The sequence below is a fragment of the Poecilia reticulata genome, chromosome 9, assembly GCF_904066995.2.
Source record: "Poecilia reticulata chromosome 9, P_reticulata-male-v2, whole genome shotgun sequence".
In the NCBI taxonomy this organism is placed as follows: Eukaryota; Metazoa; Chordata; class Actinopteri; order Cyprinodontiformes; family Poeciliidae; genus Poecilia; species Poecilia reticulata.
The window spans coordinates 2732006-2744784 of NC_088838.1; the positions used below are offsets into that span (position 1 = coordinate 2732006).

General features: G+C 38.4%; 1 protein-coding gene across 1 annotated transcript in view; it reads right to left on the reverse strand.

Annotated features, from left to right (window-relative positions):
* LOC103469615 (ectonucleoside triphosphate diphosphohydrolase 2) overlaps window positions 1–11236 on the reverse strand; it is a 12911-nt gene extending 1675 nt beyond the window's left edge. The window contains exons 1-7 of the mRNA XM_081611220.1: window positions 11020–11236; window positions 4727–4844; window positions 3963–4113; window positions 3662–3821; window positions 2781–3008; window positions 1042–1314; window positions 1–78 (exon numbers count right to left, since the gene is read on the reverse strand). The exon at window positions 1–78 is cut by the window's left edge and continues 42 nt beyond it. Of these exons, the coding sequence (XP_081467346.1) occupies window positions 1–78; window positions 1042–1314; window positions 2781–3008; window positions 3662–3821; window positions 3963–4113; window positions 4727–4844; window positions 11020–11199 (1188 nt within the window). The 5' untranslated portion in view covers window positions 11200–11236. The remainder of the gene's footprint in view (window positions 79–1041; window positions 1315–2780; window positions 3009–3661; window positions 3822–3962; window positions 4114–4726; window positions 4845–11019) is intronic.
* Between the last annotated feature and the right edge of the window lie 1543 nt (window positions 11237–12779).

The window sequence follows — 12779 nt, forward strand, 5'->3', positions numbered from 1 at the left end:
TGCATGACTGGGAGATGTGAGGGCTATGTTGGTGATATCTTTGATGTATTTCTTTGTGTGGTAGAAAGCTGAGAATGCCTGTGGAGAAACAATGCAGTGTGACAAGAACCTCATCTAATCAAACCATTTATCATCTAAAGCCTGCTTTAAAATACCCAAATGGACAAAAAGGCTGTGCAAAATAATAAGGGAAAAGAAAAAAACAGAGAAAATGAGAACAATAAAAGTAACCATGATCAACAGAACTTAAGCAGAAAAAGGAACAGACTTCAGATAGTGTGGAAGTGAGGGATCTGAACCTTTTCTATATCTAATGGAGTCAAACAAGGTGATCTTTATGTCAAATTGAAATATTGTAAGACTGGTTGTGGTGGTTAATGTTCTTGTTAATCATTTAATGAATGCTGATGATTTGGTTTGTCAGATGTGCATATTCTGGTTATACATTTTTTTGCCACATGACATAGTGAAGTAAAACCACAGGCCTTCACAAACAGATGGGCTCAAATTATTAATTTCTAAGAACCAATTAAGAAATTAATTTATACATACATAAATAAAAGAGGCTGCAGCTTTACTCTTTGTTCAGTGCTTTAATTATGCCACAAGTGAAATTATGATAAACTTGTAATAACAACTTTGAGGCCATACTGATGTCTAGTTTTGATCTTAAGAAGGAGACATTTTCTAAAAGCATCATCAGAGGAGTCAACAGGAAGTGGTTGTTATCACAAACTTAACAGTTTCTTTTTCCGTTATTAGTAATGTTGTTCAAACTGAAACAGTTGTTTGAATTTATCTGCAAATGTTGCTACCTGAGTTCAAACAGCACATCAAGTTAGAACTCAACTAGTGGTGTTACTCTACTGGCTGTCTGTCACAGTATGAGAACAGAGACTAATGCTAAACTTAAGTCTATAAAGCATCAATCACCAAACTGTGTCCAGGTGTCCATTTTTGTAGGCGCAGTAAAGATAAAAAAAAGCAACACTTTCAGATTGGTGATGAACACTAACATATTTGCTTTTGTTTATATCTCACCATGAAGCTTCCCGTCACCCTGGGCTGAAACACTCCGTCGAAGGAACACATTGAGTAATTGCAGCTGCTAAAAGTGAAGATCTCCGTTATGTTGTTGACACACTGCTGATCATTTCCTGTGCCCACCACTGTTACATTCCTCTGAGCATCCAAATTGGCTGGTTTGTATTTTTTGGTGCAAACAGAATCAAAGACATCTTTCCCAAGATTTATAGAAATATTAAACTTTGGTGGGTAGCAGGGGTTGATTACTTGATCCAGCACACCTTGAGTCTGAAAGGGGAAAACAAAGATCAACATAATAAAATATGAATGAACAGCCAAAATGTTTAAAGATTGGTTACCAGTTATTTTATTTATTTATTTTTTTAAACTGTTTTTACAACTGTTTTTTGGGCTACAGTAGTCTTATAAAATAGCGAAGCAAACTGGGATAAGCAATGCCTTGTGGGAAATTCAGATTCAATAGACTGTACAGGCCTCACTTAACATATCATTAGTAAAGTTTATAAGTGTACAATTAGAAAAACATCAAATATCTGCATCATATTTTGAAGGTCTGCAAAGAGAAAAGAAGATAAGAAAATTAACAATATGCCATCTTAGCTTTGAAGGTGCACCTGAAGGAACTTCATGATTCCTGGACCAAAACAAATGTCTTTCAGACAGATGAAACCAAAGTGGAAATGTTTGGCTATAACGCACAGCACTCAGTTCTTTGAATATCAAGCACATCACATTAGACCTCATTTAAACTGTTTAGCACAGTAATGGAGGGACAATGATTTTGACTTGCTTTTCAGCCACCAGACCTGCAGGTCCTTTCAGATCTCAGTTCTGTAATAAACATGCAGCCATGAACCCTCCCATAGACATCACTTTGCCCTTTGACAAGCTAAGTGTGCTTTCAGACCATGCGGAATTTATTGTGGAACCAAAGGGGCATGGCCTTTGATTTAAAGCATGATCCTCATACAGAACATGCAAAAGCACCCAGTGCTTTAAAGACAATAACTGTTGTATTTAAAGCACTCATTTCTCAGTCTGGCAGATCGCGGAGGATAATTGGTTTTCTCTGCAGCTGCTGCACAATCTCCACAACCTGTACAGTTCCTATTCTGTACTATGTAGCAGTTGCTCTAAAATTCTGCCTAAACTTTTATGGTTATGGGTTTGTTAGTGGCTCCAGTAGAGGATTGGGGACTTCAAACTAGAATACTATGTCACGCTTAAAGAGCCTGTGTACAACATGGAACAAAAGCATGATCTGAAAGGAGCAGCTGTGTTTCCTCTCTAATATTCTTGAGACCATGTGAGACCATCTGTCTGACAGACAGACCATCTGTCTGAGACTTGGCTGTATTTTCTGCAAGCAATGATGTTGCCTGAAAAAGTGGGCCTTTCCTTTTAAAAAAATGTTAGTATTATGAGGCTTCACAGAAAAACAATAGTTCATAAACTGCTAAAAGTGGCTCTTCAAGCTAACATATTTTTAGGTGTGCTTTGCGTGTCACACACCGTTGTTTTGGGGCCATATCTTTGCTTTAGACCTCCTTACATGGTGGAGTGTTTCGTAATTTTGTACTTAAAGTCAGTTTAAAATCTTTTTAGAACCTTGTGAAGACCGGATCATTGTCATTTTGTCTTTATATGTAGAAATGGACACAATTAAAATAAGAGTGTTCTGTGTTTTCACCAGGATTGTAGGTGTGGAAAATTAAACTTTAAAACAGTGATACCTGGATAAGATGAGCCAAGAGTCTCTTGAGGAACTGGTCTTGACCGTAGCACAGGAAGCTGTGTGTGTACAAAGTGTAGGCTTGTCCATAAAGGGTCAGATTCATCTGATTCTCTGGGTTCTCCAAGTTTTGCGAAGTCTCGAATGTAATTTGAGTGGAAGCTCCACCTAAATCCAAAGCTCCAATTGTGTTTCTTCCTGGATTCAGCCAACGTCCTACAAAACCATACTAAAAGAGGCAGAAAAGATTGTATTAAGAAACCTTAGTACATAAATTGATGACAGTCAGTTTCTGAACTAAGTACAAAGAACAGATCAGGTTAAGACAATATTGCTGGAAGGAAAATGATTCTGTATTGAATTATTTCTTCCTTTTTACATTTATTGACTAAAATTAAGCTGAAGCAATCATGATAGCATAGTGCAAGTTAGTGCACTATGCTAACAGTTCATCAGTGGCGCAAAAAGTGGGTATGCAGGGTATGCAACGCATAGGGGCACAGCACCAGAGGGGGCGCCAAAACCCCGTCTGGACGGGGCGGGGGGGTGGGGGCGCCGATTCATGTTTCCGCATCCACCTGAATAATGTGTAGTTGCGCCACTGAGTGCACTAACTTGCATAGTTAGTGCAAGTTAGTGCACTAACTATGCACTAACACCTTGTTGCACCAAGGTGCAACTTCAAACCAAGTGGCACCTTCAACTTGCTTTGAAGGTGCAAAGTTAGCTTTGAAGGTGCACCTGAAGGAACTGGTTTTTTTTTATTTTGCATTAGAAATTTCCAGTCTGACACTCTTAGAAATTTTATTTTTTTGTTGTTGTTTTAAATGGTTAATAATTGTTTATTACCTGCAGCATCGTTTATTAATTCACCCTGGTTACCTTAATGAAGTTTTCAAGTAAGTAGTTGACGGTGACCCAGCCATAGGCGCCCTCTTCTTGCCCACTCAGGATTTTGGCCTCCTTAAACTTGAAAGGGTAGGAGCTCAGTTTGTCTCTTACTTCTTTCAGGACCTGCTCAGACTCTGTCCGATTGATCTCTCTATGAAAAATGAGGAGTAATAAAGAAAGAATAAGAAATCTTTAAAAATGCTTTTTGATGTACACTTGAACATGTAGCCAATGGAGTGATTCAAACAGCAGAAAGAAATTAGATGTTGTATTTAAGGAACAACAGACTAACTTGAGGAGCCTCATCCCTGCTGTGGCACCCAGGCACAGTGGAGTCTGATGTTGTCTAGATTTGGGAATTTCCTTCAGGGCGTGATTCATACACTCCTCCAAACTCTTGGCAGCTTCACCTGGTTTCCCAGCATAGCTGGATATCCCTCCACCTGGACAAGATGAAGACACCAGCTGTTCTTAGAGACCAACTCAGAATGACCTTCAGAAAGTTTGCACTTCTGTATTCTAAAGGACAACATGTGGTTTCCAAGGAAATCAGAAATAAACTTGAACGAGAAGAACTGAGAGTGACTAAAGTGCCCATAGCTGAAGCGGACCTTTAGGAAGCCAAGTCTTTCACAAGACATTGCATCACTGTATATACATATACTGACTTGATAGTTTTGATCTGATGACACCATGGAAGTGAAAGCAGCTCTTCCTTCCCCCTGAGAGAGGGGGAAGACATGAGGCAAAGGTCATCAGGCCTGGACTCGAACCTACGGCAAGGACTAAGGCCTCTATCCATACATCATAATACATTTATATTGTGCTTTGACACGAGTTCTCTGACTTTATGATGTTGATGCAAGACATTCACAGTGAGTAGCTTCTGTCTGCAGGCAACATTGACCCTGAGAAAGACCTACTGAGCACTCACTGAGAGGATGTGACAAAGTATAGTTGGTATTGAACAAAAAGTGGCAGTGGTCAAACATTATGTCCAAACATAAACTTTCAGTCGGCGAGTTTTGGTTAGCTGTTTCAGCATGATGTGCTCACCTTTTGCATCACATTCACTGTGCTGGGTAACAACACCAGTGCCATTTTGCTTGTCAGCTGGCCATTTGTAGATGAACATGGAGGTGTGCGAGGAGCCGGCATCCAGTACAATCCCATACTGAAAGAGGCAAAGCATTTAGTGTCAGAAGCATTTATGAAGAGGTCAAAGACTAACCAAAGTCTTTTGTCAGCTATCAGTTCATTTAATTTATTCTAAATTGTTATTTTGCTTTCATAAACACTAAATTCATTTTAAATATATATATTGCTCTGTGAAGCATCTTGTACATGAAGGTCTTTTCAGTGCACTTTCAGTTACGGTAGTATATTACATTTTCCACGTACACATTTAATTTGAGTTATTGGCCAATGTGGGTAACCAAAATGTGTACTTGAGTAATAGTAGCATTAGTTTAATTTACACCAACATAAGAATATAAAAAAAAATTGCCATCCAAGTTAGAGAACAAAAAGTATTTGATAAAAAGACAACACAGGTAACTGATATCAACACCTGATATGATTAACGCATATCAGGTATCACCCTGATCAAGATTAGGTAAACCCTAATCTTTTGAATAATAAAAAAATATATATATATCATCAATATTTTATTACAAAATAACAAATTCAAAGATCATCTGTAGGTGTGTCTGTCTGGTCATTTTTGGTTATAATAAGTTTGTCCTTCCTTTAGTGAATTAACATGGGGCTAGTAAAGTAGCCAGAAACTCAGACTCAGGTAATGGTGAAATTACTTCAATATAACAACTTTAGAAGAATCAAATAGTACGGTTCTGTAAAACTACCCCTGGAGGAATTTCTTTGATCACAAATGTATATGCAACTGAGTAAATGCAACTAGTAGGGTAACCCTACTAGTTACCCTACTAGTAACTAGTGGGGGCTAGTTACTAGTAGGGTAGTAGTAGGGCCCCCACTAGTGGGGGCTAGTGGGGGCCACTAGCCCCACTGTGGCTAGTGTAGGGGCATTATGGCAGTGAATGTGGTTGGATCTTAATGATTAGTGTAGGTGTCGTTTTTCCATTTGTTGTGTTTAATGTTCTGTTCCATTATTCCTTTTGTGTTAGTTCATTGACTTAGCATCTGTTTTGTCAATTTGACCTCTTTCATAAATTTATTTATTTTCCCTTTTTGCTTTGAAGAAGTAAAAAAAGAAAGAAAAACATTTTTATAGAAGACTTATTAATTGTGTGTGCTTCTGTACTGTCTACTACAGTGATTTAGCTCATCCATCCATTTTCTATACCCTCTTATCCACACAGGTTGCCAGACGGGATGGTGCCTGTGTCCAGCTGTCTCTGGGCGTGAGTCAGAGGACACCCTGGACAGGTCGCCAGTCCATCACAAGGCCACACAGAGGCACACAGGACAAACAACCATACCCCCCCCACCCCCCCACACACACACACCCACACACGTACACCCCCACACACCCGCGCACACACCACACACACCTGGGAACAGTTTTGGGTAAATTAACTGATAAAACAGTGGTGTTTTAGACAGGGCTTGATTTGCAGCACAAGATTTTATTCATGCTGTGAAACTCCTCAGCTTTTGACACCTAACTTGGGTGATGCAGGATGTGGGTTAGTTGTGCTGTTTCAGTTAGTGACCTTGCAGGTCAAAATGGTGAACCTCATGGGGAAAAAAACAAAAGAAAGCCAACTGTCTCACTCACTCATTTTGTAATGTCAACCAGTTATTTTTTGTTGGGGTTCAGTTCATAGCCAGGGTTAAGCATGTAAAAATGGGGCAAATGTACAAATTTGTTTCTCCACAACTAATTTGTACAAGTTGTCTCTGAGATGGAAAAAAAGAATACAGATCTGATTACCTGAGCAATAGAGTGCAAAAGCTTAGCAACTGTTTGTTGCTATGCTTCAGTTTGTCTTTGCTTCTCGTCAACTCTCTTTAACTTCCTTGCAGAAGATCTTTTGACCTTTATTCACTGTAGATGAGTTTGACATCTACAAACTCAAGACCCATGGGCCAAATTCAGCCTCCCAGGACTAGATCAAGATAACAGTTGTGTGCTTCAATATTATTTTACCAGCCAAATCACATCAGTTTTTATTTGTCTAATAGTGCTAAATTACCGTTGAAAGTACATCAAAGTAGTTTAACATTACTTCAATGCTAAAATGTTCTTAATTCTCAGAAATACTCATCGAATGCAGAGTCGTTTTGTTAATAAGTTTTATCAATACATTCTGCCACCACCGGCCCTTTAAGGACGTTCATGAACTTGATTTGGCTCAAAATGAAAATGACTGACATCTTTGATCTACAGCTTCTTGCAAAGATATTCACACTTTTATCATTTTCACACTTTGTCAGGTTACAACAGAAAATGTCAATGTTTATTCGTAGAAAATCCATCCATCCATTTTCTTTCACACTTGTCCCTCAGTGGGGTCGGGAGGGTTGCTGGTGCCCATCTCCAGCTAACGTTCCGGGCGAGAGGCGGGGTCACCCTGGACAGGTCACCAGTCTGTCGCAGGGCAACACAGAGACACACAGGACACACAACCATGCACACACACACACTCACACCTAGGAGCAATTTGGAAAGGCCAATTAACCTAACAGTCATGTTTTTGGACTGTGGGAGGAAACCGGAGTACCCGGAGAAAACCCACCATGCACAAGGAGAACATGCAAACTCCATGCAGAAAGACCGGGGCCAGGAATCGAACCCAAAACCTTTGTGCTGCAAGGAAACAGCTCTACCAACTGCACCACTGTGCAGCCCTTCGTTGAAATTGTAATTAATAAATCAGTGCAAAAAAGTAGATAATAGTGAAATGCAGGCAAACAGACACATGGCTTTCTAAATTCTTTCAAAAGCAAAAATCTGAAAAGTGTGGTTCGCATATGTTTTCATCCTCTTTCAGTGAAAACCGTTTAATAAAATCTAGCAAAACAAATTTTCTTCCACTGTTATCTAACTAAATAGACTGTATGTACATTTTACATTTATATGTAGCATGACAGCCTCAAAGGTTTGAACAACCAGCATCCTGAAGACCAGCAGACATTTCGGAGAAGTTGTGAGAGAAGTTTAATCAATCAATCAATCAATCAAATTTTATTTGTATAGCACATTTCAGCAGGAAGGCATCTCAAAGTGCTTTACATAATTAAAATAAAAACAGCATGTGACATTGAATAAACAATGAGGAAGAGAAACAGATTTTTAAAAAAGAAACAGTGAAAAAGAGAATTAAAAAGAAATTAAAACATAAAGAGAAAAACATTAAAAAGATTTTTAAAAGAGTTTTAGTTAAAACGCTGTTTAGGAAGGATTCTCAAACCTCAGAGTTTTAGTTAAAACGCTGTTTAACAAAGATTCTCAAACCTCAGAGTTTTAGTCAAAATGCTGTTTAACAAGGATTCTCAAACCCCAGAGTTTTAGTTAAAACACTGTTTAACAAGGATTCTCAAACCTCAGAGTTTTAGTCAAAATGCTGTTTAACAAGGATTCTCAAACCTCAGAGTTTTAGTCAAAATACTGTTTAACAAGGATTCTCAAACCCCAGAGTTTTAGTTAAAACGCTGTCTAACAAGGATTCTCAAACCTCAGAGTTTTAGTTAAAACGCTGTTTGGAAACAATTTTCAAACGTCAGAGTTTTAGTTAAAACGCTGTTTAACAAGGATTCTCAAACCTCAGAGTTTTAGTTAAAACGCTGTTTAACAAGGAATCTCAAACCTCAGAGTTTTAGTTAAAATGCTGTTTAGCAACGATTCTCAAACCTCAGAGTTTTAGTTAAAACGCTGTTTAGCAACGATTCTCAAACCTCAGAGTTTTAGTTAAAACGCTGTTTAACAACAATTCTCAAACCTCAGAGTTTTAGTCAAAACGCTGTTTAACAAGGATTCTCAAACCTCAGAGTTTTAGTCAAAATGCTGTTTAACAAGGATTCTCAAATCTCAGAGTTTTAGTCAAAACATTGTTTAACAAGGATTCTCAAACCTCAGAGTTTTAGTCAAAATGCTGTTTAACAAGGATTCTCAAATCTCAGAGTTTTAGTGAAAACATTGTTTAACAAGGATTCTCAAACCTCAGAGTTTTAGTCAAAATGCTGTTTAACAAGGATTCTCAAATCTCAGAGTTTTAGTCAAAACATTGTTTAACAAGGATTCTCAAACCTCAGAGTTTTAGTTAAAACGCTGTTTAGAAACAATTTTCAAACGTCAGAGTTTTAGTTAAAACGCTGTTTAACAAGGATTCTCAAACCTCAGAGTTTTAGTTAAAACGCTGTTTAACAAGGAATCTCAAACCTCAGAGTTTTAGTTAAAATGCTGTTTAGCAACGATTCTCAAACCTCAGAGTTTTAGTCAAAACGCTGTTTAACAAGGATTCTCAAACCTCAGAGTTTTAGTCAAAATGCTGTTTAACAAGGATTCTCAAATCTCAGAGTTTTAGTCAAAACATTGTTTAACAAGGATTCTCAAACCTCAGAGTTTTAGTCAAAATGCTGTTTAACAAGGATTCTCAAACCCCAGAGTTTTAGTTAAAACACTGTTTAACAAGGATTCTCAAACCTCAGAGTTTTAGTCAAAATACTGTTTAACAAGGATTCTCAAACCCCAGAGTTTTAGTTAAAACGCTGTCTAACAAGGATTCTCAAACCTCAGAGTTTTAGTTAAAACGCTGTTTAGAAACGATTTTCAAACGTCAGAGTTTTAGTTAAAACGCTGTTTAACAAGGATTCTCAAACCTCAGAGTTTTAGTTAAAACGCTGTTTAACAAGGAATCTCAAACCTCAGAGTTTTAGTTAAAATGCTGTTTAGCAACGATTCTCAAACCTCAGAGTTTTAGTTAAAACGCTGTTTAGCAACGATTCTCAAACCTCAGAGTTTTAGTTAAAACGCTGTTTAGCAACGATTCTCAAACCTCAGAGTTTTAGTTAAAACGCTGTTTAACAAGGATTCTCAAACCTCAGAGTTTTAGTTAAAACGCTGTTTAGCAACGATTCTCAAACCTCAGAGTTTTAGTTAAAATGCTGTTTAACAAGGATTCTCAAACCTCAGAGTTTTAGTTAAAACGCTGTTTAGGAAGGATTCTCAAACCTCAGAGTTTTAGTTAAAACGCTGTTTAACAAAGATTCTCAAACCTCAGAGTTTTAGTCAAAATGCTGTTTAACAAGGATTCTCAAACCCCAGAGTTTTAGTTAAAACACTGTTTAAAGCAGACTATATTATAAAACTACAACCTAAGCTATGGACATCCCACAGTGATTGGTCAATCCATCATCTAAACATAGAAAGAGTACAGCACAGCTGCAAACCTTTTAGGCCAGCTGCCTAAACCAGGGCTGTCAGGCTCCCATCCCAGGTCCAACAAATGAATCAGAAGGTTCAAAACCTTTCTAAGCATACAATCCAGTTCTACAGAACCCTCACAAAATTCAATTAGGTTGAAGCAAAGGCAGATCTAAAAGGAGCCAGACAGCAACTCTCCAGGTCTGGAGTTGACATCTGTGATCTAAGGTGACAGACTGGGCAAGAGAAGGCACCAAGAGGCACATGATAACTATGGAAGAGCTGCAGAGATCTTCAGCTCAGGTGGTAAAATCTTTTACCATAACAACAGTAAATTGTGCACTTCACATGTAGCCTTCATGGAAAAGTGGCAAAATGAAATTTTGTGCCATACATGGAAAAAAAAACTCAGTTGTAGTGCAAAGCTAACACTCTGAGCACCACACCCTACAGAGAGATTGGGTACTGGTCTACGCTATGCAAGTGGTTAGAGTTTAGTAAATGACTAAATAGTCACTTAGTTTATCCACGTTCTTCCATGAACGACATGGAAGAAAACCTGATGGAGGCTAACAGAGACCGAATGATCTTCCAACAGAATGATGAACCTGTGTCTGTAACGGCAGCAAATTGACTCTTACCTCCCAGTAAACCATTACTAGTAAAAATCCAAGTTATGTGTGCTATTAATTTCCTTCTCTTTCACATCTCTGTACTACACTGCCTTGGTTCATTACATAACCTCTCAGTAACACATACTAAGTCAAAAAGGAAACTTACATGGTGCTTGGCAAAGAAACAGCAGAAGAAGGAGCCAACGAGAATTAACACAATTCAAAGAGATACCTAGTTATAAAAATATTTGCAACCAACTGAGACGTTACAAGACTTAAATAAATACTCTTCACTTATTTAGCCCCTCTAGTAAATAATACTAGAATACAGGTTTAAAATAACAGTTGCAATAGAGATTAAGCAATAATACTGAAAGGAAACCCACCATGTTATCTGCAGGCATCGTCACCTCTTTTGCTGGGAGGACCACCAGAAAAAACCCAATTATTGCCAGAATCACCAGCACAGCAGCGCCGATGATTTGGGCGCGATAGCGACTCATAGCTGAATCCTGCAGCGGCTTTGTGTGGCTCACAGCTCTGCAGCATAAACTATCTGTGCACATTCATTTCTGTGGCTTTTTGACACATTCTTTGCACTGTGAAACATTGTGCTTCCTCTTTCCACCCACAAACCTGCTCTCACAACCAGGTTGTATGCATGCGATTGAGTAGTCATCAGAGCTCTCTTGGAAATACCAAAAATATTTCTTTAAGAAATGGCTAGACGTTAAGAAAAGCTGTGGGCACCATGAGGAAGTCCTGCTTTGAGACAGTTTAGAGCAGGATTTAGTTTTGATGTCCAGTTGTTTAGTAAGCAAGTCAGATGTTTTTCCACTTGACTTGATTAGGTGGAAACCATGGCATGGTTTTCAGTCTGCTGCTTCGACTTGGCAACTAGAACATTGAAAAAAATCTGTAGTTGTGTTGGAGCTGAATGACTGTGTAATTACATGCTTACATCTGCCCTAAATTTTAGGCAAATTTTCATGTTTTCATGAAAGCTGCTCAATAAAAAGCTGCTTAAGTCAATGTGATTTCTTGTTTGGTTTTTTTTGTTTTTAAAAAAATAAATTTACAAAACTTGTAAAAACATTTTTCCGCATTATCATGCTGGGGTATTTGGAATACAGCTGTAACACAATGTGGAAATAGTGAAGTACTGTGAATACTTTTAGGATTCACTGTATGTGGTAGTTCTTAGTCTAGGCGCCAACAGGAGAAGAAGAAGACGGGAGCTCAGCTGTAGGACTGAAGTCTTTCTGACAAACAGGGAGGGCTGAGACTGTTAAGAGTTCGAAATATCAGTAAAATCTCCTTAAAATTAATGTCCAAGAAAAACTCTGAGGCCTAATTCACTGAGTGAATTGCAACTTCCATCCCCACAAGGTAAAATATATTGGAGGTCCGAACAATATAAAAACACTATACTTTATAACAGTTTTAGCCAACTTTCACTCTTTGTATAAATAAGTTATCCAGCCATTTATTTGCAGACCTGAATAGTTTTAGCATTGCTTTCAGCATCCAACCTGGCAGCATGTGTGACTGCTAGTGTCTAGGTGGCACTGGTGATTGAGTGAACAGAACTTTGGTTGGGTGGGGGGGAGGGGGAGGTGCGGGTGGGGTTATTACACAAATGGCAGAGTGGTTAAGAGGTCAGCAACATAATTCTACAAAGATAAATCAGAAGTGTCCAGGCTGAAGCTGCCCAACTAACTGCCTGATGTTTGTTTTCCAAACACTTGCTCCTCCCCCTAAACAGTTCCACACTGTAAAAAAAAATCTATAAGAATGTCAGCATGTCATTCATCTCTTCTAATGCATTACATGTATCTAAAGCTAAAATCAACTCTCCTATTGAACCTGAAGCTGACAGTACATCTCATCTGTTGGACATAAAGGAGGTCAAGAGAATCCAAGACGACTTTCTAGACATTTGCATGTAGGAAAAAAGAATACGAAGCAACAAGACTGCTTTCTTTCTCGGCAAAACAGGGAACCGAGAAATCACAGCGATGACAAAATTGTTGCATATATAATAACAACGTGACTGAAAAGCAGCCAGTACTAATTGTTACAAGATATTTTCACTGGCACCAGCAGCCCAAGATAGTAAATCTGTGAACACCTGAATCCAAACACC